This window comes from Myotis brandtii, unplaced genomic scaffold (assembly GCF_000412655.1).
Source record: "Myotis brandtii unplaced genomic scaffold, ASM41265v1 scaffold410, whole genome shotgun sequence".
Taxonomy (NCBI): Eukaryota; Metazoa; Chordata; class Mammalia; order Chiroptera; family Vespertilionidae; genus Myotis; species Myotis brandtii.
Window position 1 is genome coordinate 929,661 of NW_005365764.1, and position 20,527 is coordinate 950,187.

Here is a 20,527-nt window from a genome sequence, read left to right on the forward strand (position 1 = left end):
GCCAGTAATGTATTTTTAAAAGAGTTTATTTTTATTATTCCTTAATAGTGGAACACTAAAACTGAAACAATTTTTATATAAAAGCTTCGTTATTTATGTTAAGAAGCTAAGAAAGTGTTAGTCATGTGTGTTCTAATTTAGTTTAGTATCTTATTTGAATCCTTAAAAAGAATTGAATGCTTTTTTGCTTATCTCTGAGAAGTCATATTCAATTTATGACTTAAAAATTACACACTATTTTCTGTCTGGAGGCTTATCCTTTGTTCTCATTCTCTTTTTTAAATGCTTTCATCTGTAGGATAACTGCACCAGCAAGGTATGGTGGGGGTTGATAAACATGAACTAGCTGTGGAATCAGTTGTGATGATTTTGGATCCTCAGCAGGGTGTATGGCACATACGTAGGAATGGCACCTTCAGAAAAAGTTTCTGTTTTTTGTTTTCTGGCTCTGGAATTTAGAATTGCTATTTAGAGTGGACCTGAATCATGAGCCTTCACAGCAAAATTAATTTAAGGAACATGATGTACTTTGAAGAAGGAATTCAGAATAAGGGAAAAGAAAGTTGAGGAAGTTTCTACATTATGTTATCTTGCAATATCTCTTCTAGTGATTTAAAGCAGCGGTTGCCAACCAGTGGTCGGGACCACTGGTGGTCCGTAAGGTCCAAAAGGTTGGCAACCACTGATCTAAAGGACTGTCTCTTGAAGAGATCTATTAACCTCACAAATGGATGATGAAAGAAATTTCTTAAGGGTACCATTCTAAAACATAGCTGGCTTCTTGGGATTATTTGTATATTTTTCTTAAACATCTTTATATTATTTGTACTTGTTTCCTACCATGAAAAGTCATGGGTTATCTATTTATTTATTTATTTATTTTTGTTAATCCTCACCTGAGGATATTTTTCCATTGATTTTCAGAGAGAGTGAAAGGGAAAGGGAGAGACAGAAACATCGATGTAAGAGAGACACATTGATTGGTTGCCTCCTGCATGCACCCTGACCAGGGCTGGGGAATCTGCAAATAAGGTACATGCCCTTGACCAGAATCAAACCTGGGACCCTTCAGTCCATGTGCTGATGCTCTATCCACTGAGCCAAATCGGCTAGGGTCACAGGTTATTTAAATGATAAAAAAATTTTTTTTCTTTTCAGTTATACATAAAGCACAGGCTGTAGAATCAAGTTAAAATTCTAACTGTATCTTGAAAACATATGATTTGCATCCTTTTTAATCCAAATATAATAAATTTTTCTTCTATTTCTATAGAAATACTCTAAAATTTATTTTGCATAAATAATAGAGCACAGTTTGTTCTGAATCACATGAGTAACATTGGGGATATAAGCGGTATTTGCACTAAAATATTTTATGCTCATATTTTCAGACATTACAGATTTATTTACTCTTGGTAATTGCAAAATAAAGCAATAAAAAGTAATGTCCCTTTTCTGTTTTTCTCTGCTATTAAAAAAAGATGCCTTAGATTAAAAAATCTGCTATTTGATATACATTTATGGGTATTCTTAAAATATTTAATTTGGGTCCCAGAACCATAAAGACTGTTAAAACTTAGTGATTATTTTAACTTGTCCTGTTCATTTGCTCATCAATTAACATCCATATGAACCCAAAGAGAAGTTTACAAAGTACTTACCTATGTATTTCCCACTTTGCTCTGTGCCACAAAAAATGACTTTTTATAATCAGTTTTGTAAAATTCAGTTTAGTACTTTGCATCCACGTTATAACTATAATAGATCAGAAATAAATTTTAGTTTTTATGTAACAAGCATAATTTTTGGTGAATTAAGATGTCTTGTTATTTCCACTGGGGAGATAAACAGGATTATTACCATTTAAACTCAATTTTTTTTTTTAGAGAAGTTACTGATGTAAATAAAACTTTTTTATGTAACTACTGAAGCGCTTATTTTTTAAAGTTATGGATGTAAGACTGATGAAATTCATGTGTGTAAGCCAGCAAGTAGAGAAGAAATGGCTAAAATTCCAGGGTATTTTCAAATAGAAAAGATTGAAGTTCTATTTATGTATATTCATTTAGCTATTCCTTAATTTAGTCTAATTGACAGAAATGAAAATAGAATATTTTAGTAAAAGTGAGCCTGCTTATTTTTGGAGTATTGTTTGCAGTCATTGTAACTGCCTTGCTTTAAATCTTGCAGCATTTTCAGTACTAACCATAGGCAAAGTGGAGTGAGAGGTCTCCGGCCTCAAGAATTTTGTAGTGGAGTGAAAGTTCCATTAGCTTGTGAATGACTGAGTGGGTTCAATCTCCCTTGAGGTCTGTGTAATTTAGAACCTGCTATTGGAAATGACTTTCTAATTGTTGGAATGTGTGTCAGTGAGTGGGGTGGGATGAGATGGAGGGGATATTTTTGATAAGAGGTGGAATTAAAGTACTGCTTGCCTTCTTTCTTTTCCTCCTCAACAAACCAGAGGTTAGCTACTTAGTTTTCCTTTTCTGAATACCTGTGTTTTTACAAGAACTAGATCATCCTTAGTGTAATTTAAACTCATATTGTACCTGGAATGGATTATAAAACTGCTCATTGCTGGGGAGATGTATATCAGTGAACCCTGGCTTTCTTCTTAGTAGTTTCTTAACTTATCACAATACATCAGTCAGCCAGCAGAGACTAGAGTAGCTCTTATCTACAAAAATGTTTATTTTCAAAGGATATAACTTCCTCCTTTGCAGCACTGGCTTTACATTGGTGCTTTTTGCTTTATTCTGTAATAATGAGAAGGGTTACGGAGAGAGCAGTATATATAATAAACTATATATAGAAAATGCATTTTCAGTCTTTACAAATCTCAAGATTACGAATTATATTATTTCCTTAGATCTAATACTCTACTGATTGGATTTATTTTGGGCATAATTTCCATCCAAAGAAACCAAATTGTATTGCTCTACAAGAGTTACTAGATATGTAATAATCCACTTGATGATTTGATGGTTGGACAAGTAAATGCGTTAACTAAATGACTGGCTCCTACACATTTGGCTTGGAATGTACAGGATTCATTTTGCCCCTCAGCAAAAGTAAAAAGTATTATTTGAGGATTGGGTATTAGATAATATTAAGGAGTTACTGTTAATTTTGCTAAGTGTGTAATGGTCATGCAGTTATGTTTTCTTAAATCTTTCTCTGTTTGAGATATGTACCTGAAGTATTTATAGGTGAAATGTTGGACTTCCTTTAAAACACTACCAGCTATAAAAGACATGACATGGACAGGATAATTGATAGCAGTAGTATGTTGATGTTAAATTTCCTTAATTTGGTCTTGGAACTGTAAGAAACTGTCCTTATCTGCTAAGGGCTTAGGGATAAAAAGGGCATGATGTCTGCAATTTACCCCAAAATGTTTCAGGAATAAAAAGTGTAGAAAAGTGTTTGAGGGATAATTGAAACATGATTGGCAAAATATTGAAAATGGTTAGAGCTGCATGATGGATATATGGTAGCTCATTATATTACTCTCTAAACTGTTGTGTATGTTACAAATTTTTCAAAATAAAACATAAAAAGAAACAATTACTTTATTACATGAGCTTTGGGGTACTGTGAAGAACTGAAGCTGTGAAGTGTTAAATTTCTACAGTGAGGGTTCTACTGTAATTTATTTTTTTTCTTTTTTAAAAAAAAATATATTTTATTGATATTTTACAAAGAGGAAGGGAGAGAGAGGGATAGAGAGTTAGAAACATCGATGAGAGAGAAACATCGATTCAGCTGCCTCCTGCACACTCCCCACCAAGGATGTGCCCGCAACCAAGGCACATGCCCTTGACCGGAATTGAACCCGGGACCCCTCAGTCCTCAGTCCGATGCTCTATCCACTGAGCCAAACCGGTTAGGGCGGTTCTACTGTAATTTAATTTACTTGGTAATTTTAGGCTGGTTTGTCTTTCATGTGACTTTTTCCTCCTTAACACTAAAACTATTTCTTTCCGTTTAATAGAGTAAGAAGAAGAAGAAAACTGATTTTATTCCCTACAGGGATTCTGTGCTTACTTGGCTCCTTCGAGAAAATCTAGGTATGTTGACCACTGGTTTTTAATTATCTTTTTTATTAAAGCTGGTTGGATTTGCATACCTTTATTTAAACCTGGGTTTTCTTCCCTATGTCGTTGACTTCCAGACATAAACTGTGAAATAGTTGTCTTCCTCACCACACACCTGCTTCAAACTATTGCTCCTTCTTCCTCTTTGAAAGCTTCATGCTCCTCTGAGGTGTACACAATCAGATGTAACCAACCCTTACTCATTTCTATTGATGTTTTAGGACCTTCAGTCACTGTTTCATTAGCCCTTTCCCCCCCTTGATGAGCAGGAGGGAGTAATCAGCTGTGTCAGTAGTTGCTGATAGAAAGAAGAGGCTGAGAATGGCCTTTTGGGCCGTCCACGTCACCAGTAACATTCACATCGCTAAGAGCAGCTTTGGTGAAGTGGCTGAGGTCTTGATTGGTTGGGAAGAGGGAAAATGGACACAGTAAATCCAGACCCCAAGATCTGAGTACAGTGCCTGACATGGGGACATTCAAGAAATGTATTGACTTTTGATTAAATCTTAGGATCTAAGGTTGTGCTGTCTGATCTGGTACATTCAATAAAATTTTTTAAAAATGAGAGTGATTTGAGATAATCACGATTCATCTTTTTAGGTGGCAATTCTCGGACTGCAATGGTTGCTGCTCTGAGCCCAGCAGATATCAACTATGATGAAACTTTGAGCACTCTGAGGTACTCCAGTTTGATCCCAATAGCTTAGAAGAACACAATGCCACGTTAAGTCATTTTGTTAGGCCATGCATATTCTTATGCTGTATGGGTAGTCATTTATGTACGTGAGGACCCCGCCTTCTCATAATAGGGAAAATGTGAAGGGAAGGAGATTCTTATTATAATAGAATTGACCTATGGTTTATGGTTTTCGGTTTCACTGAGAAAGGAAAAACATTTTCATAGGAAAAATATTAAAATTGTTCAAGTTAGATTTTCAGATAACTTTTAGATAATAGTGAAAGTTTTAAAATAATATTCATATTTATAAAAAAGAAGTGTCCCTGTGTTTGTCATTATAGAAATGCTCAAGTCGTAAAAAGTAATACAATTATGAATACATGTAGCATTTTTAAAAATTAGTGACAGAATGTTTACTAATAGAGTATTTCTATATAAATGAATAGGTTTCATTATTTTAATCCCAAACTTTCTACTCTTCTCTCATTAAAGACACTTGATGTAATGAAAAGGAACACTTATAGTCTGACTAATCAGTTTTGAGTCCTTTCTCTGGTATTTATTTCTTTTGTGATCTTGAGTAAATCGCTTAAATTCATCCGAGCCTTTTTCTTCAACTTTATAAGGTACTATAAAACTTTATACACATGTGCTATTATTAAGGCCCATAAATGTGTAAATACTCAAGCTGTTTGCTTTAGAAATAATGGTATGTTAAAGAAAAAAAAGAAAGAATGGTATGTTACTTAGGAGAAGTAGAGCATCTGAGGAATTGCAAAAATGAATCTTTTTGAATCTAGATATGCAGATCGTGCAAAACAAATTAAATGCAATGCTGTTATCAATGAGGACCCCAATGCCAAGCTTGTCCGTGAATTAAAGGAGGAGGTGACGCGACTGAAGGACCTTCTTCGTGCTCAGGGACTGGGTGATATCATTGATAGTAAGTGGATTAAGGATCAATACAAAATCTAATCCTTTTCGGGGTTCTTATATTTAAATTTAGATTTAAGGAACTTGATGAAGCTTGATGGTAGGAAAAGGTTTTGTTTTTTTTCCCTTTTTTTAAAATGTTTTTATTTATTTTTAGAGAGAGAGGAAGAGGGAAGGGAGAGATAGAAAGGAACATCGATGAGAGAGGATCATCGATCTGCTACTTCCTGCATACCCCCTACTGGGGATCAATCCCAAGACCCCAGGCATGTGCTCTGGCCAGGAATCAAACTCTTGGTTCCTGGATCAACACTCAACTGCTGAGCCACACCAGCCAGGCTGTTTTTCCCTTAACTTCTTCAAAAAAAACAATGAAAATGATCTCAGAAGTTTTTTATATAGTATGTACCAGGATATCCATTTGAACTCATGAAATTAATTTTTCATGAATATATATCACTACTTGTATTTTTGATAGATTTCTGTTTTAGATCAGCAATGGAATTTATTTGGAATGTTAAGCTTATTCTCACTGAGAAACTAATTACTTCATAAAAATATTACTTGAAATTTTTGTTTTGTGTTACAGGTTTCTCTGGGTTAATGTAGTAGCAGTGATATATGTGTGAATGCTCCCCACTCTGTTCCCTATGAACATATGAAGGGGAAAATATTTAATTGACCTTAAGTTCAAGAATTAGACTTCCAGAGAACGTTGTCTTACAGTGTTGTCTTAAAATGTATCTAATTTTAATGTAATTCATTTGTCTTAAAATGAATCTGGTTATATCTGATTAGGCAATATGCCTAATCAGAAGTTCTCTAAAGTGAGTTAACTGGATTATTCAGGTAGAATAGTATTTGGCTTTATTTAATAGAGCATATTTATGGTGTGTTTTTTTTGTGTAAAATTAATAGTATATTATTTGAAATTCTAATAAGATTTTCAAGGCCTCTTCTGGTTTTCTAGTTTAGTTTGTCTTATTGATTAGCACTTGATTTTAGATGAATACAGTTTGTAAAATGATAATATAGTCTGTGTTAATATTTTCATCTCCCCAAATGCCAAAATACTGCTCTGTTCCCTCTCTGTGTCACTGCTGAACCTGAACTTTGATCCTTCTTGTATTTTCCCTCCTGCTTACCCTCAGTTGATCCATTGATCGATGATTACTCTGGAAGTGGAGGCAAATGTGTGTATTTCATGTATTGATCATTCCCAGTAGTACTCTGATTTGCTAGTCTGCCTCTGCTGGATTAACCTAAAATGAGCTTTGCATGCCAGCAGTTCTAACAGTGAAATCCCAGACAGAGCATACTGTGTGTAGATTCAGAAATGATCCTAGTTTTGCCCTTCTACATTTAGCAAAGCAATCTTTGCTGCATTTCAGTTTGTGTCTTGAATAAAGTCAAGAGGCTGAAGAATCTTATGTTGCTTCTACCCTTCAGTGTTTCTACTTAGGTAATTAAACTGAATCCAGAGTCATAGATGATGATAATAGCAATGACAGCAGCTCACGCTTATGGAGTGTATATAATGTGTCAGGCCCTGTTCTAGTACCTTGGATATATTATCTCAATCCTGTCAATAACTCAGAAAGTTCCATTATGTCCATTTTACCAATGAGGACACTGTTACCAGGAGTGGTTAGTTGGCTGCTGAGATCCAATGGTTTCTGTGTGGTCAGGTTGGGTAGTGTAACTCAGAGCCCTAGCTTTTAATCATTATTACACCTTTCTTGCTCTTGATATCCTTCAAATATGATTATTTAGTAGAAAAGTCCTTTTTACTTAGCTGTGTAATTCTGAGCCTCAGTGTATATATAATTAATTAAAAACAGTCACTTCCAGTTGGGAAGTCTCTGTGATTGAGCAGCTCCGTGACTGTTGGATTAGCATTCCTCCTGGATTAGGCTAAATTGGCTTCCTCCCTATCTTGGGCTTCAGCTTGCTTGATAGTTAGGTAAACTCTTTTTTTTTTCTTTTTCATGAATTGCAAATTAAATTTTAAAAACTTACGTGAATAAAATTTGTGCTTGAAATGAAGATATTTTTAAAAGGATCACACATTAATCTTCCCATATGTGTTACTAAGTTGGTGAGGAAATCATTTCTTACCCTTTTAAGATAGTTTATCAAGGAATTATTGATTTGTTGGCTTGACAGAGAGTGAGGAAATCCATAGGAGAAACCAAATATAGCCCTGGCTGCTGTGACAAAGTTAGGCCTTGGGGACACTAAACGTTCTAATTCGGAGTGACTCTTGGACTGGGCGGCTCTGTCTGAGATTTCCAAAGCTGACCGACACCGGTGTGGGAAAACACCTCTTCTCGCTTTTGTGCTCCAGAGGTGCTGCCAGCTTGTGGCCTCACTCTTTCCTGAAGAGTGGCTCTTGGACTGGACGGCTCTGTCTGAGATTTCCAAAGCTGACCGACACCAGTGTGGGGAAACACCTCTTGTTCTCGCTTTTGTGCTGCAGAGGTGCTGCCAGCTTGTGGCCTCACTCTTTCCTGAGCAGCTGTGGCTTCTCCCTGAAAACTGTGCATGACTTAAATTTTAATTCTGTATCGCGCAGGAAAGCAGCCCTGACCACTTCTGAATTTCCATTTCGATCTACTACACTCAGTTCCTTTTAGGGCCTGCATGTGTCCGTTGGACTAACTCTGTCCTTCCTGCTCTTCCCACCTTGCTGCCATCACCTGATGGCTGATTCTTTTGCTGCAGTTCCTATCCTCCCTTTAAAACTTGCTTGTTTTCCTATGTTCTATATTTGCAGATGGTAGTTTTCAAACTGTCTTGAAGCAACCACTAGTTTTAAGGGGTTTCAAGAACTGGCTTTGATTAATTAGACATGAATAGGCCAGAAAGAACTTACATTTTTTTCTGACTCTTTGTATTGACTCAGATCCTTTAAGGAAAACTTAGTTTTTATATGAATTTTAAACAATGTAGATTTTTCTCAAATTTAAAAATGAGCTAATTTTAAAATTGGAATGCACCAATACCTATGGTTTTTCTCTGGTGTCTATTTGAGAAGGATGATTAATGAAGAAAAGTACAAACAGCAAATTATTGAACTTTGTTGTTTGTGGCTCATTTGCCAAAACTAAGTCTAAAAGCAAAATCTATAGCTCTATTGAAAACTTTAGTAAATGAAAGTGTGTCTCTAAAACTTGCATTTCATACTGGGAACTTGGTTTACAATGACTCATGGTCATACTTTTAGGAAAAGCGAGAGCCTTACTTAGCAAATACTCAGCCTTAATTTTTGCGTCTCTAACAGATTAATGTAAACATCCATTTGCTAATTGTTCTTCCCTGTTAAGGCAAGCAATCAGCCCTAAGTTCTTAACCAGGACTTAGACAAAATTCCTGTCATTTCTACAATTACCTCTCCTATTTTTAAAAAACGATGTATTAAAAAAATTCTTTTTAGGATATTGAAATGTTCCTAAACAAAGGACATTACTAAGTATTCATATTTTTGTTTTAACTGTGACATTTTGGGGGGAATTTTTGCTGAATGCTATAAAACACTGGGCGTGGCTGATATGTATTATTATTGATAAATAAGTGACCATCTTTTTTCCCTTACTGTGACAAACTACTGGGATTTACGAGTTGTGTAAATCTAAGGCATTGTAGATTTGGAGCCACAGAAGGAATAGAAAGGAGAATGCCTAAGCATTATCCTTTGAGGCCCGACCTGATACAACATTAACCATGCTGTAATTTTTTAGTTTCTAAATTCAGAATTGGTTCTTAACCTCTAGGATACCAGTGTTAAAGACAGACATGTTTTAGAACTGCCATCTAGAACAGATACAACTTATTTTTGTATTATAATATGTCTTTGTCTTGGCACTTTAATGCTTTCCTTTCTTACACGGGTGTTCCTTCCTGTTTTTGTTTTTTTTCTCTTTCTCTATTCCTTTCCCTTTCTTCTACTTCTTCTGCCTTCCCTTCTGTCTGTCTCCCAGATCTGAAAGATTTTCAGAACAATAAGCATAGGTACTTGCTAGCCTCTGAGAATCAACGCCCTGGCAATTTTTCCACAGCATCCATGGGGTCCCTTACTTCATCTTCATCTTCCTGCTCACTCAATAGTCAGGTGGGCTTAACATCTGTGACCAGTATTCAGGAGAGGATCATGTCTACACCTGGAGGAGAAGAAGCCATCGAACGTCTAAAGGTGAGTAATAATTCAGACTAAATGAAAGTATTCTATGTAGTTCCACAAGGCAGAATTAGAACTAAAAATCACTGAGAGTTTGGTTCAGCATATGGAAGAACTTTAACTTCTAGAGGCATCCTGAAAATGGAATTTGCTACTTTGTAAGATAATTAATTTCTGTTCACCAGAATGCTTGACTCTGATGTGGCCAGGCAGAGTGGGAGAGATTCAAGGGCAGATCATAGGCTGGCCATGCCAAGTAACTGATAAGTACCTGGGTATGTCCATTAGTTCGGAGGTAGTTTATAAGTCACAGTGAACTTGTTCAGTTAGAAATTTAGTTGGAAACTAATTAATTAGTTGAAAACATTTGGTTTCATCAGAAGAATTTTATGTAGAGCCATACATTTATTTATGTATTAAAATAAATACACAATCAAAAGAAAGTTTGTACATTTGAGTAGCTGTGTATCAGGTTTATTCAGAGACACATGAAGCGGCATCTTTTGGAAGTCCATAGAAGGCCTTGAAACCTTGTGGTCACTGCTGTGGAAGGCTGCCGCCTCCTGTGCAGGCCCCCTGCCCTGGCACTCAGCTTAGCTTTCCCAGCCTGTTGCTGGCTCGGTCAGGTGCTTTCTTGCCTCTCTCCATGAAGGTGGAAGTTAGGAACAGCAGCCTTCTGACTCACAGGTTCTTCCTCCCCCTCAGTGACTACGAGAGCAGACATTTGTTACCTGTGGTGCCACCCTTCAAGTCACTGTGACAGCATCAGAGATGCTTTCTCTTTCCTTGCTTGTCACCTCCAGGATCATGGTTTGATTCATATCTTTTGGCCTTTGTGTTCAAAAGTGCCAGGGTAGGGAAAGCAAGGAGTGTGAAGAAACTGACTAAGGAGCTGGGAAGTTGCCATCATGCTGCCAGCTAATAGTCCTCTTGGCATCCACGACTGCTGCCCATTCAAGGACTGGGAGAGCAGTGACCCTCTGACAGATTAGCGATTGAAAAGGTTTGCTGAGATTTTCACCACTCAGAGGAATTAATAAGCTTGATAGTTGAAGATGACAAATGCTTCCTTTTCGGTTTTCGGGTGAGGCTGAGAAAGCTTTAACATGAAAAATGGCCTTCTGCTTCTTAATCAGCCTACCTTTCCCCTTGGCATTTTACTCCTAAAATAAGGTGCTTTGGAAACCAAAGTAATGATCTTGTATCTTCCTCCAGAACATGTTAGTGGAAAGTGGCAGAGGGAGAGGGAGTAAGAAAACTTTTCATGTTGCAACGTGAAGAGTAATTTCTGCTGTTGTAAAATTGACTTTGAAATGTTCCTGAAGACTTGAGCGAAGCCCTGGGCACGAAGACTGTACTCATGTATTTTATCACATAGGCATCAGTGACAAAGGTGCTGTGCTGGGGCCACCGTGGGGATGCGGGGCTCTGTGGGAAGGTAAAGGGAAGTCTCCCACTTACTGTTTAATGTAAAATGTGCTTTTTATTTGGGAATTTTGAATCTTACTGTTTGCTTATTAAAGCCTTAGTGCACTAATGAGATTACACCTTCCTTTAGCATACTTCTTGGTGTAAAAGAGGAAATTATCCTAATGCCAAGTGGGTCCAACTGGAAATAATGTTGAATGCTAGGAGTCAGGGCATTAACCAGACTCTGAAGAATTAGATCATCCAGTGTTTTGCAAATAGTTTCTAAGGCATAACACTGCCATTATTCAGGGAACCCTCCCCCAACCTCCCTACTTCCCACCAAAAACAAGACAAAACTACATTCTTTGTTTTAATGGTCCTTTAAGCCAACATAAATGAATCTTCCATTTTCCCTACCTTTAGGAAATAGCTTCTTTGCATTCGATCTTGAGTTTTTAATGTAGCAGGGTAGTTCACTGAAGCTTAAGCGCCTTAATTCTGCTCTTGTTCTGTGAATGGGGGGAATTCCATTCTGGCAGACCTGCATTTTAATGCTGCAGGCAGATTACATCTTGCATCCACAGCAAGGCAGTGTTTGTATGATAGAAATGCTTGAGAATTCCTCGTTTTTGGATTATTTCATTGTTGAGCGTGAAGGAGCTGCATTCCTAAGACATGACACTGTAGGATAAAAATACTGTAATGGAAAACAGTAATAGAGGGGTCAATTCATTTTCCCAACATTTTATTTCCCTTTGCTTCTCAAAAACATGATCAGTTGGTAGACTATTTTTACATAGGATGTTGCTACTGCATTGTTCATTGAATAGTCTGTTTTCATATGGAAGAAGTCTGTTACCCCGTCATAAATGTTACCCCAGCCCTAATCGGTTTGGCTCAGTGGATAGAGCGTCGGCCTGCAGACTCAAGGGTCCCAGGTTCGATTCCGGTCAAGGGCATGTACCTTGGTTGCGGGCACATCCCCAGTAGGGGCTTTGCATGAGGCAGCTGATCGATGTTTCTCTCTCATCGATGTTTCTAACTCTCTATCCCTCTCCCTTCCTCTCTGTAAAAAATCAATAAAATATATTTAAAAAAAATAAAAAAAAATGTTACCCCATCATGTTACCCCATCATAAATATCTTGAGCCCTTCATAAATGTCTCTGACAAAACAGAAGATATGTAATTGCTTTCAGTTTTTAGTTGCAGTTCAAACTGAATTGAAATGTATGTAATCTTGATTTAATTCCTATTCAGTAAATTTTCAAAGATGTAGCTATAGTCACTGTGTGGTGACAATGGTGTTTGTTTATTAGTCTGACATCAAAGTCAGCACTGTGAGTGCCAGTGCTTAGGCTTAGACTATAAATATCAGCAAATATCCATTACAGAAGCATGCAAGGGCTAATGCTGTGCTAGGCAGCCCAAGGGCCCCATAGTTGGAACTCACTTATGAAGCATTCTATGTTCAGTACAGTAAAACCTTGGCCATCTGATGGCTTCAAGGCACGTTTCATGGATAAGCACTAAGCTTTTAAATATCAGAATTTAAGCTAATTTTTTTTCATGGAAATTTTTCTGACTTGGTGGATTTCTCTGCCACCATAACTGAATCATGGTGAAGAGATTAAATTGTGTTTAGCCAGCCTTGGCCGGTGTTTCTCAGTGGTTAGAGCGTCAGTCCATGCACCTGGAGGGTCGTGGATTTGATTCCAGGTCAAGGGCATGTACCTGGGTTGCAGGTTTCATCTCCACCCATCAGGGTGTATATGGGAGGCAACCAATCCATGTGTCTTTCTCACATTGATGTATGTTTCTCTCTCTCTCTTTCTCTCTCTCTCTCTCTCTCTCTCTCTCTCTCTCTCTTTGCCTTCCCTTCCTTCCTTCCACTCTCAATAAAAATAAATGCAAAAAAAAATCCTTGGGTGAGGATTGACAAAAGAAAAAAATTGTATTGAGCCATATAAACATAACTATTAACCAGTGCTGTACACATAGCTAGACATATGTGATGTAGCAGTAAAGTTGAATGACACCTGAGCCCAGCATTCCTTGGAGCTTAAAAAAAAGTTCCTGATGTCACTATGCTTTTCGGGATTTCTTTATGTGTAGTACCTGTAGGAAGGAAGGACCTTTTAAAGATTTGTCTCCTCAACTCCTCATTTCTTAACTGTGAAGCCTCATTTTAGTTCAATCTTAAATTAGACTTCTAGCGTGGGTTGTGGGCAGACTGGACACCAGTGTGCCAGGCCTGCCTGCAGAGTGAGTTGATGACTCAGAGACTGAAAGCTGTCTTCCTGTTGGCATCTCTATTTTATTCATAGTTTGTTATTCAGGCTTGAAGAAAGAATATCCTTCCCCCTTTATTAAATAATTTATGGTGAGCATTTTTTAGAATATTTCCTTTAAAGTCTATCAATTCTGCCTTAGACCTGGCTCAGGAAGAATCGCGTCCTCAAGTTAATTGCTTAGTTTCTTTGACCCCCAGTTTCTTTATCCTTAGAATGATTCTGGAAAAATAGTTTTCCCAGCACTGAAGTTTTGCTAATCTGATACTTAATATCATTTTCTCATCTTTTTTCAGAGTTTTAAAAAATAGCATTCTAAACAATATAAACATTTTCAACTTGAAGCTATATTGAAAAATAAAAATAGTACCTTCCTCAGCTTACTCATTACATCTGTTTTCTACATCGAGATCATATTTTGATTTACCCTCCAGGTGGGAAGTAAAATTAGAGAGGTCACTTTAGAGTTGGCAGCAAAATGATAGTAAGAGGATTCCTAGACAATAATTTTGCTTTCTTAGGGTGAGTTTACAGTTACCCCAAAATATAGCCAGAAAAACCTCTGCTCTGACATGATCTTTTTCTGAAAACCAACTAGGAAAAGAAGCTATTTCATGGGTCACTTTTTATTCTATAGCAAACATCAGTGGCTTGTGGCTTGTGTATACTAAGCACTAGTGTAAGTGCTCTGGTTTGGTCAGGGGCATCATATTCTGTTTCTTTGTTTTTGAAGTTGGCATTATGAGACTGTAATTGTTTTTACCCCGCTATCATTAATAAACCTTAGTGTCATATAGTTATGGTGACAGCTTGTCTTGTACTTGCCCTTTTACAGTCATTTGCAGAAGCATTTAACACTACCCTGTTAGAGTTATAGAATAGCTTTTGTGATGCTTTATAGACACACCGTTGACTGCTTGCTACCTGGCATCCTTTCCTGGCTGTCTTACTGCTTCCTGAAATTGTATGGTGTTTTTTTTTTTTTCTTAGTTGCTGGCCCTCTCTCGTGGCATATTGGTTCTTCCTCACTTAGCTTTGGATTGGCACATGCATTGCAATATTAGTCATTCCTATTAGACAACTGTGTAGAGATGCCATTCAGGTGGTTCTCAGCCTGTGCATGTTTGGAGGGTTAATGAGAGCCAATTGGATGGTTTTGTCTCTTTTTCTTCAGGCCCTCCTGACCCCCTGCAGACTTGTTCTAACTTAACTGACTCTCTTTCCCGAAAGTACACCTCCTACGTGGCCCCTTTATATCAACCTTCCTGATGCCCACGCCAGTTCTAAGTGTTATCAATTTTGCTCTTTGCCTAACTTAGCTAGTTGTAGCAGTTGTTATTGTCCTTCTTTTTCTTCTCCTCCTCCTTCTCCTCCTTCTCCTCCATCATCATCATCATCATCATCACCATCATCATGCTCTCCAGTTTGTTTCTCCTGACTCCTGTCCTCCTTTGCTTTTTCAGCTGCTGCCTTGACTCTTTCCTCTTGGCTGTTTTACATGGCCCCATGCAAATGCCAGACCCCTGGGGTTTATTGTATTACATATTCACAGTTTCTTTCTGTGTAATTATGTTTTGGGATCCCAGAGGCTTCTTATAATAGCCTTTTAAATGAATCAGACTATTTTGTGAACTATTAAGACTTTTTTTTTCTTAATCACTATTACTCTTATCATCACAGTGTTATTATCTTATTATCATCATTGTCTAACTTTCTCATCTTGTCTCCATGATAGCATTTTCTCCTGCCTTTTGCATATGCTCATCTCCCATTTGGGTACTTGCTCTTCCTCCATTAGTCAATTCCTACTTGTCCTGCATTCATTGATACAAGCATCACGCAGTCCTGCCTCACCCACTTAGCACTTCAGTTCCAGCCCTTAACCCACAGCTCTGTTGTTCTCTCGTCCATACCCACTCAGAGTCCTTGAGCATGCTGCTCTAGCCACTGTTGTTCCTGGAAAATTCCAGGCATTTCCTACCTGTTCCCTCATATATTCATGTGGCAGCTCTGCTCACATAGAACCTTGTCAGTGAGTCCTGTCCTGACACCCCCACTCCACATTGCTTTCTCACTACCCCTCCCCGACATTCTTTTCCTTCCTTGCTTTATTTTTCTCCAAAGTACGTATTACAGTCTGCTGTACGATAGACTTGACTTATTTCAGTCTCTTTACTAAAATGAAAGTCTCATAAAGGCAGGGAGGGGTTTTGTTCCCTCCCAGACCCCTAGGTGTCTAGAACAGGGCTTGGCATAAAATGGGGTTACATATAATTACTGAATGAATTCATCCTCAGTTACTTCTCTCTCTTTCCTTGGTATACAGTAAACTCCTTAAGAGCAGGAAAGATGTTTTATTTATTATTTTTTGGCATATACTAAACACTCAGCAAGAAATTAGGCAGTTGTCACTCAGTGGCAAAATGTTTTCAGTTGAGATTAATACTAAACCTTTATATATTGGCCATTGGGTTTGTGTTCAGAAGGTATTGTGCGGTAGGGGAGGAAAAATGTTTTTCCTTCTAATGTGGCCCCTGTAACAAAAGGCAGATTAATAAGAGAAAAATATACAATTTATTTAACAAAAGTTTGACACGACACAGGAGTCTTCATAAGAAGTGTTAAACCTGAGCATTAAGTTTGACAAAGAGTGAAAAGCTGTGGGAAAATGTGATAGGGCAAAGGGGTGTGAGCTAAGAATAGGAAACGAGGAACTTATCAAGGCCTGTTTGTTCAGATTCCTCTTGGCATTCCTCCGTCTTCAGAAGTGTGGATGCTCCTTTCCTCCAGGTATAGGGGACACCTCTCCTGAAGCTCTGATAACCTGCATCAGGAGGGGATCAGAGTCCTTCCTGCACATAATCATTTTTCAAATTCCTTCAGCTTACAATATTTAGTATGCCAAGACGCCATGTTTTTTGGGGAGCGTGTTCTGAACCCCATCAGTGTTATGGCGAAATAGTGAAACAAAAGCAATTAATACCTTTGGGAACTTTATTCTTTTGTAGAAGTGGATGTCAGAAATAGTGCCTTGTATATTGGTGTGTTACTATTACTCTTTCCTCTACACACACACACACACACACACACACTATTAAGGTATTTTTATTAGGACTTAAGAAAATTAATATATCTGGGACTGATTTAGTGTTAGGTCTGGTCTTTATGATTATTTTTTTTTACATATTAAGAAAGGAAAAAATGTCATCATATTAGATTCTGCCTCATGTTCTCGAAGGACATCATCTGCTTCTTGCTGTCCTTCCTACGCATGCTACGCTAAATTATGAGACTGTCACTTTAACTGTGGACTTCCTCCCGTAGGAATCAGAGAAGATCATTGCTGAATTGAATGAAACCTGGGAAGAGAAGCTGCGTAAAACAGAGGCCATCAGAATGGAGAGGTCAGGAGGTTAAATTCTGGGAAGTTTCTAAATTTTCTAAGGAATTTTGATTACTTTTATAGTAAGAAAAGATAAAATAGAAGTTAAAAACAAAGAACCTTCTATTCTAAAACAAAAAAAACCTGGCTGGGGACTTATGGCCTGTTGAATTTATACTTTGAAATAAAATTCACATATTTAAATGTTCTCTAGAAAATCATGGTGCTTCAGTAGTTACCATACTGCGTGTTGCTGGGTATCCATATAAAAATGGAAGCTGTTGAGGGATAAAGTTTTTAATTTGCAAGGAGATTGCCCAAATTTATAAAGCTGTTCTGATTATTGTCTTTCAAAGTTTTATAGAACCTTTTGGTAAGAAATAAAGGCGTTTAAGTTGCAAACTTTTAAATTTCCTATTCTATCTCTACCCTGAATGTGAACATAACCCAAAATAATACTTTTGCTATTGGAATAAATATACATTTTTGAAATGTCGGTCTGTTCTCATCATAGCAATTAGGCAGAAGTAAGTTCCAATGTATTGATACAGTAAATGTATCAAACAATTAGAACTTTCTTACTTAATATAGAATTTTTAAGCTAGAATTATTGAACCAATATCATGCTGAACATGGGAACATAACATTCGAGAAAAATCACATTCATAGACAGTACTCCATCTATCAACGTTTCTTTCTGACTGCTTTCCTAGATTTTGAAGAAATGGTTGAGTTTTATGTTGAGCCTTAAGGAATATCCCTTTCTTTTTTATACAAATAAACATTACGAATTATTGTCTACCTCTAAAGTCAGATGAGACAGAGTTCTTATTTAGGTGAAGATAACCTTATCTAATAGAGGAACATAATTTATTTTGAATGTGCTATTTCTCTTAAAAATAATTTCTCTAATGATGAGATAAGCAGATTCTTTCACATGTATTACTGACTTTAAACATGGACAATTGTTTTTGCTTTGCTTTATTTTTCAATTCATATTAGACTGATTTAATTGACATTTTGGTATTAGAATTCTGATGTGATTTTGTTTTTTCTAGAGAGGCCTTGTTGGCTGAGATGGGAGTTGCCATTCGGGAAGATGGAGGAACTCTGGGGGTTTTCTCACCTAAAAAGGTAGGAAATAATGTTGTGAAACTCAACCAGACAGAAACACTTTTTGTTTGTCTAGTCACTGGGGTGCTTCATGTCTTTTTGGGCTGACCCCTCAAAACCCCTCCCTCCCTTTTTTTAAAATCTTGAGACTTGGCCTGGCCGGTGTGGCTCAGTGGTTGAGCGTCAACCTATGAACCAGGAGGTCATTGTTTGATTCCCGGTCAAGGCACATGCCGAGGTTGCGGGCTTGATCCCCAGTGTGGGGCGTGCAGGAGGCAGCCAATCAGTGATTCTTTCTCATCATTGATATTTCTATCTCTCACTCCATTTCTCTCTGAAATCAATAAAAATATGTTATTAAAACAAAATCTTGAGACTTGGCTTACTCAATTTCAGATATTTCTGATTTCATCTTACAGCCCAAGGGCAACCTATTATATTTATAATTTACAAAATAAAACCCAAGGCAATAAATCTGTACCTTATGGTCATGATTCAGCATGTTTAATCTTCCTCATTGCTGCTTGCTCTTAAAGGCCCAGCCTAACCTGGCTTCCCTTGCTAATGTTGGGCTACTCTTTCTCTGTAGATTTTCCCACAGATGCCGGCAACCCTCATTTATAACTCTCTAGAAGCAATTCCAGCTGTTCAGAAAAAGAACCACTTTAGTGTGCTTCTACAATTTATGTTATAGACAACAGTGTACTGAGCAAAGCAATTCCTGTCCTCGTCCTTCTAGCCTCTGCTCCTTTACCAGTTACAAAAAAGGACTCCAGTAATTACCTTCCTACTTACATAATCATAGTTAGGAAGTAGTAGATATCTTTTAGTTAATTAGAATAGTAAGGTGTGTTGCTTGTTGTGTGTGTTGTTTTTTTTACCAAGTTGCTTCTTAGTTGTTGTTAGATATTGGAAAATATTATCAAGTGATTATTTTGTGTGCTTATTTGTGTAATAATAGAACATATTTGATGTACAAACCACATACTTCATACCAATAATAAACGGTCCTTCATTTAAGATGACCTCAAGTTGGCTGTTAAGAGACTTAAAGCCTTCACATAAGTGTGTTTTTTTTTACCAAGTTGCTTCTTAGTTGTTGTTAGATATCGGAAAATATTATCAAGTGATTATTTTGTGTGCTTATTTGTGTAATAATAGAACATATTTGATGTACAAACCACATACTTCATACCAATAATAAACGGTCCTTCATTTAAGATGACCTCAAGTTGGCTGTTAAGAGACTTAAAGCCTTCACATAAGGGTCTGATAGTGATCTCTCTAGGTTAGCATAGAATGGGTAGGGAGTTTCAGTTGGTACTTTTGTTTTATGTGATATAAAATATTTCTGTGATTTTTGCTAGGTTTCTTTTGGTTAAGTTTTTCACATAACTTTTAAAAATAAATGTCAGTGTGTTCTTTTTAACAAAGAAGATTGATTTAAAGAAATTTTAGGTATATATTGTAAAACTGGAGCAGTAGTAAAAGTATTGTATATGTTTGTATTGCCTAAGGTCAGTGATTTTCAGCTTAAAGGTTTTTCCTTCAGTAAGACATTATTTATTCAGATATATTACTTATGATTATAAAGAGTTTAGCAGTTACAGGTTTGCTAGAATTTAGAGTGTGCCTTTGCATATATCTATATCTTTATACACACAACACATATATATATTTAAGGATATTTTATAATATCTTTTAATGTTAGGAACTGTGATTATATGACATCTTGTAAAAATATGGTATTTAACACAAATCATAAATAACTTGAGTAAGAAAAAAAATAAATAACTTGAGTAAGTTTTGTGATATAAAAAGCACAGAATTCCAAACTGGCAGCTCTGTTTTAAAACCTTTTTTTTAACTTTAATTTTACCCATCCTGCTTTAACTTTCTGGACTTCCTCAGGAAACTAACTATATCCAAATTCAGTGTTAGAACCTGTTTCTGATGTGTTAACGTGATTGTGGTAATCATTGCACAATGTGTGCATATATAAAATTGACACATTGTACACCTTTTAAAAATCACGTTCAACTAAATAAATATAATTATTATCTGTCAATCATACCTCAGTAAAACTGGGAGGAGATTCCTTTAAAGAAGAAAAAAATAAAACCTGTTATAGAGATTCCTTTTTTCTTAGACCAGTGTCATGATGGGCCCTAAAGAATACTGCCCAAAGAGGCCTTTGACTCTCTCAAACCAGCAAACTTTCAAACTGCAGAGGCAGATCTAGTTGAGAAGATGTAGAGGTTTTTCTAATTTATTTTTAATCATCTTTTGCAGTTCCTTTCTTAACCTCTCATCTGCCTCTTCTTTCATTTTTCTACATTTGCTGACACTATCTTGAGTAGATTTTGACTCCAACACCTTGTGACTTATTTTTGGATTCCAGTGGGGTATTTTCACCAAAGAAGGTTGGTTTTTTAAAAGATTT

General features: G+C 36.8%; 1 protein-coding gene across 13 annotated transcripts in view; it reads left to right on the forward strand.

Moving 5' to 3' along the window:
• Nucleotides 1-20,527, forward strand: part of KIF1B (kinesin family member 1B) — a 132,067-nt gene that overhangs the window by 46,892 nt on the left and 64,648 nt on the right. For 4 of the 13 annotated variants that reach the window (XM_014545472.1, XM_005873412.2, XM_014545478.1 and 1 more), the window contains exons 9-16: nucleotides 299-316; nucleotides 3,998-4,073; nucleotides 4,701-4,779; nucleotides 5,580-5,722; nucleotides 6,864-6,905; nucleotides 9,693-9,904; nucleotides 16,914-16,993; nucleotides 18,030-18,105. In XM_014545472.1, the coding sequence (XP_014400958.1) occupies nucleotides 299-316; nucleotides 3,998-4,073; nucleotides 4,701-4,779; nucleotides 5,580-5,722; nucleotides 6,864-6,905; nucleotides 9,693-9,904; nucleotides 16,914-16,993; nucleotides 18,030-18,105 (726 nt within the window). The remainder of the gene's footprint in view (nucleotides 1-298; nucleotides 317-3,997; nucleotides 4,074-4,700; nucleotides 4,780-5,579; nucleotides 5,723-6,863; nucleotides 6,906-9,692; nucleotides 9,905-16,913; nucleotides 16,994-18,029; nucleotides 18,106-20,527) is intronic. The other 9 variants (XM_014545475.1, XM_005873414.2, XM_014545474.1 and 6 more) reach the window with 5 other exon arrangements.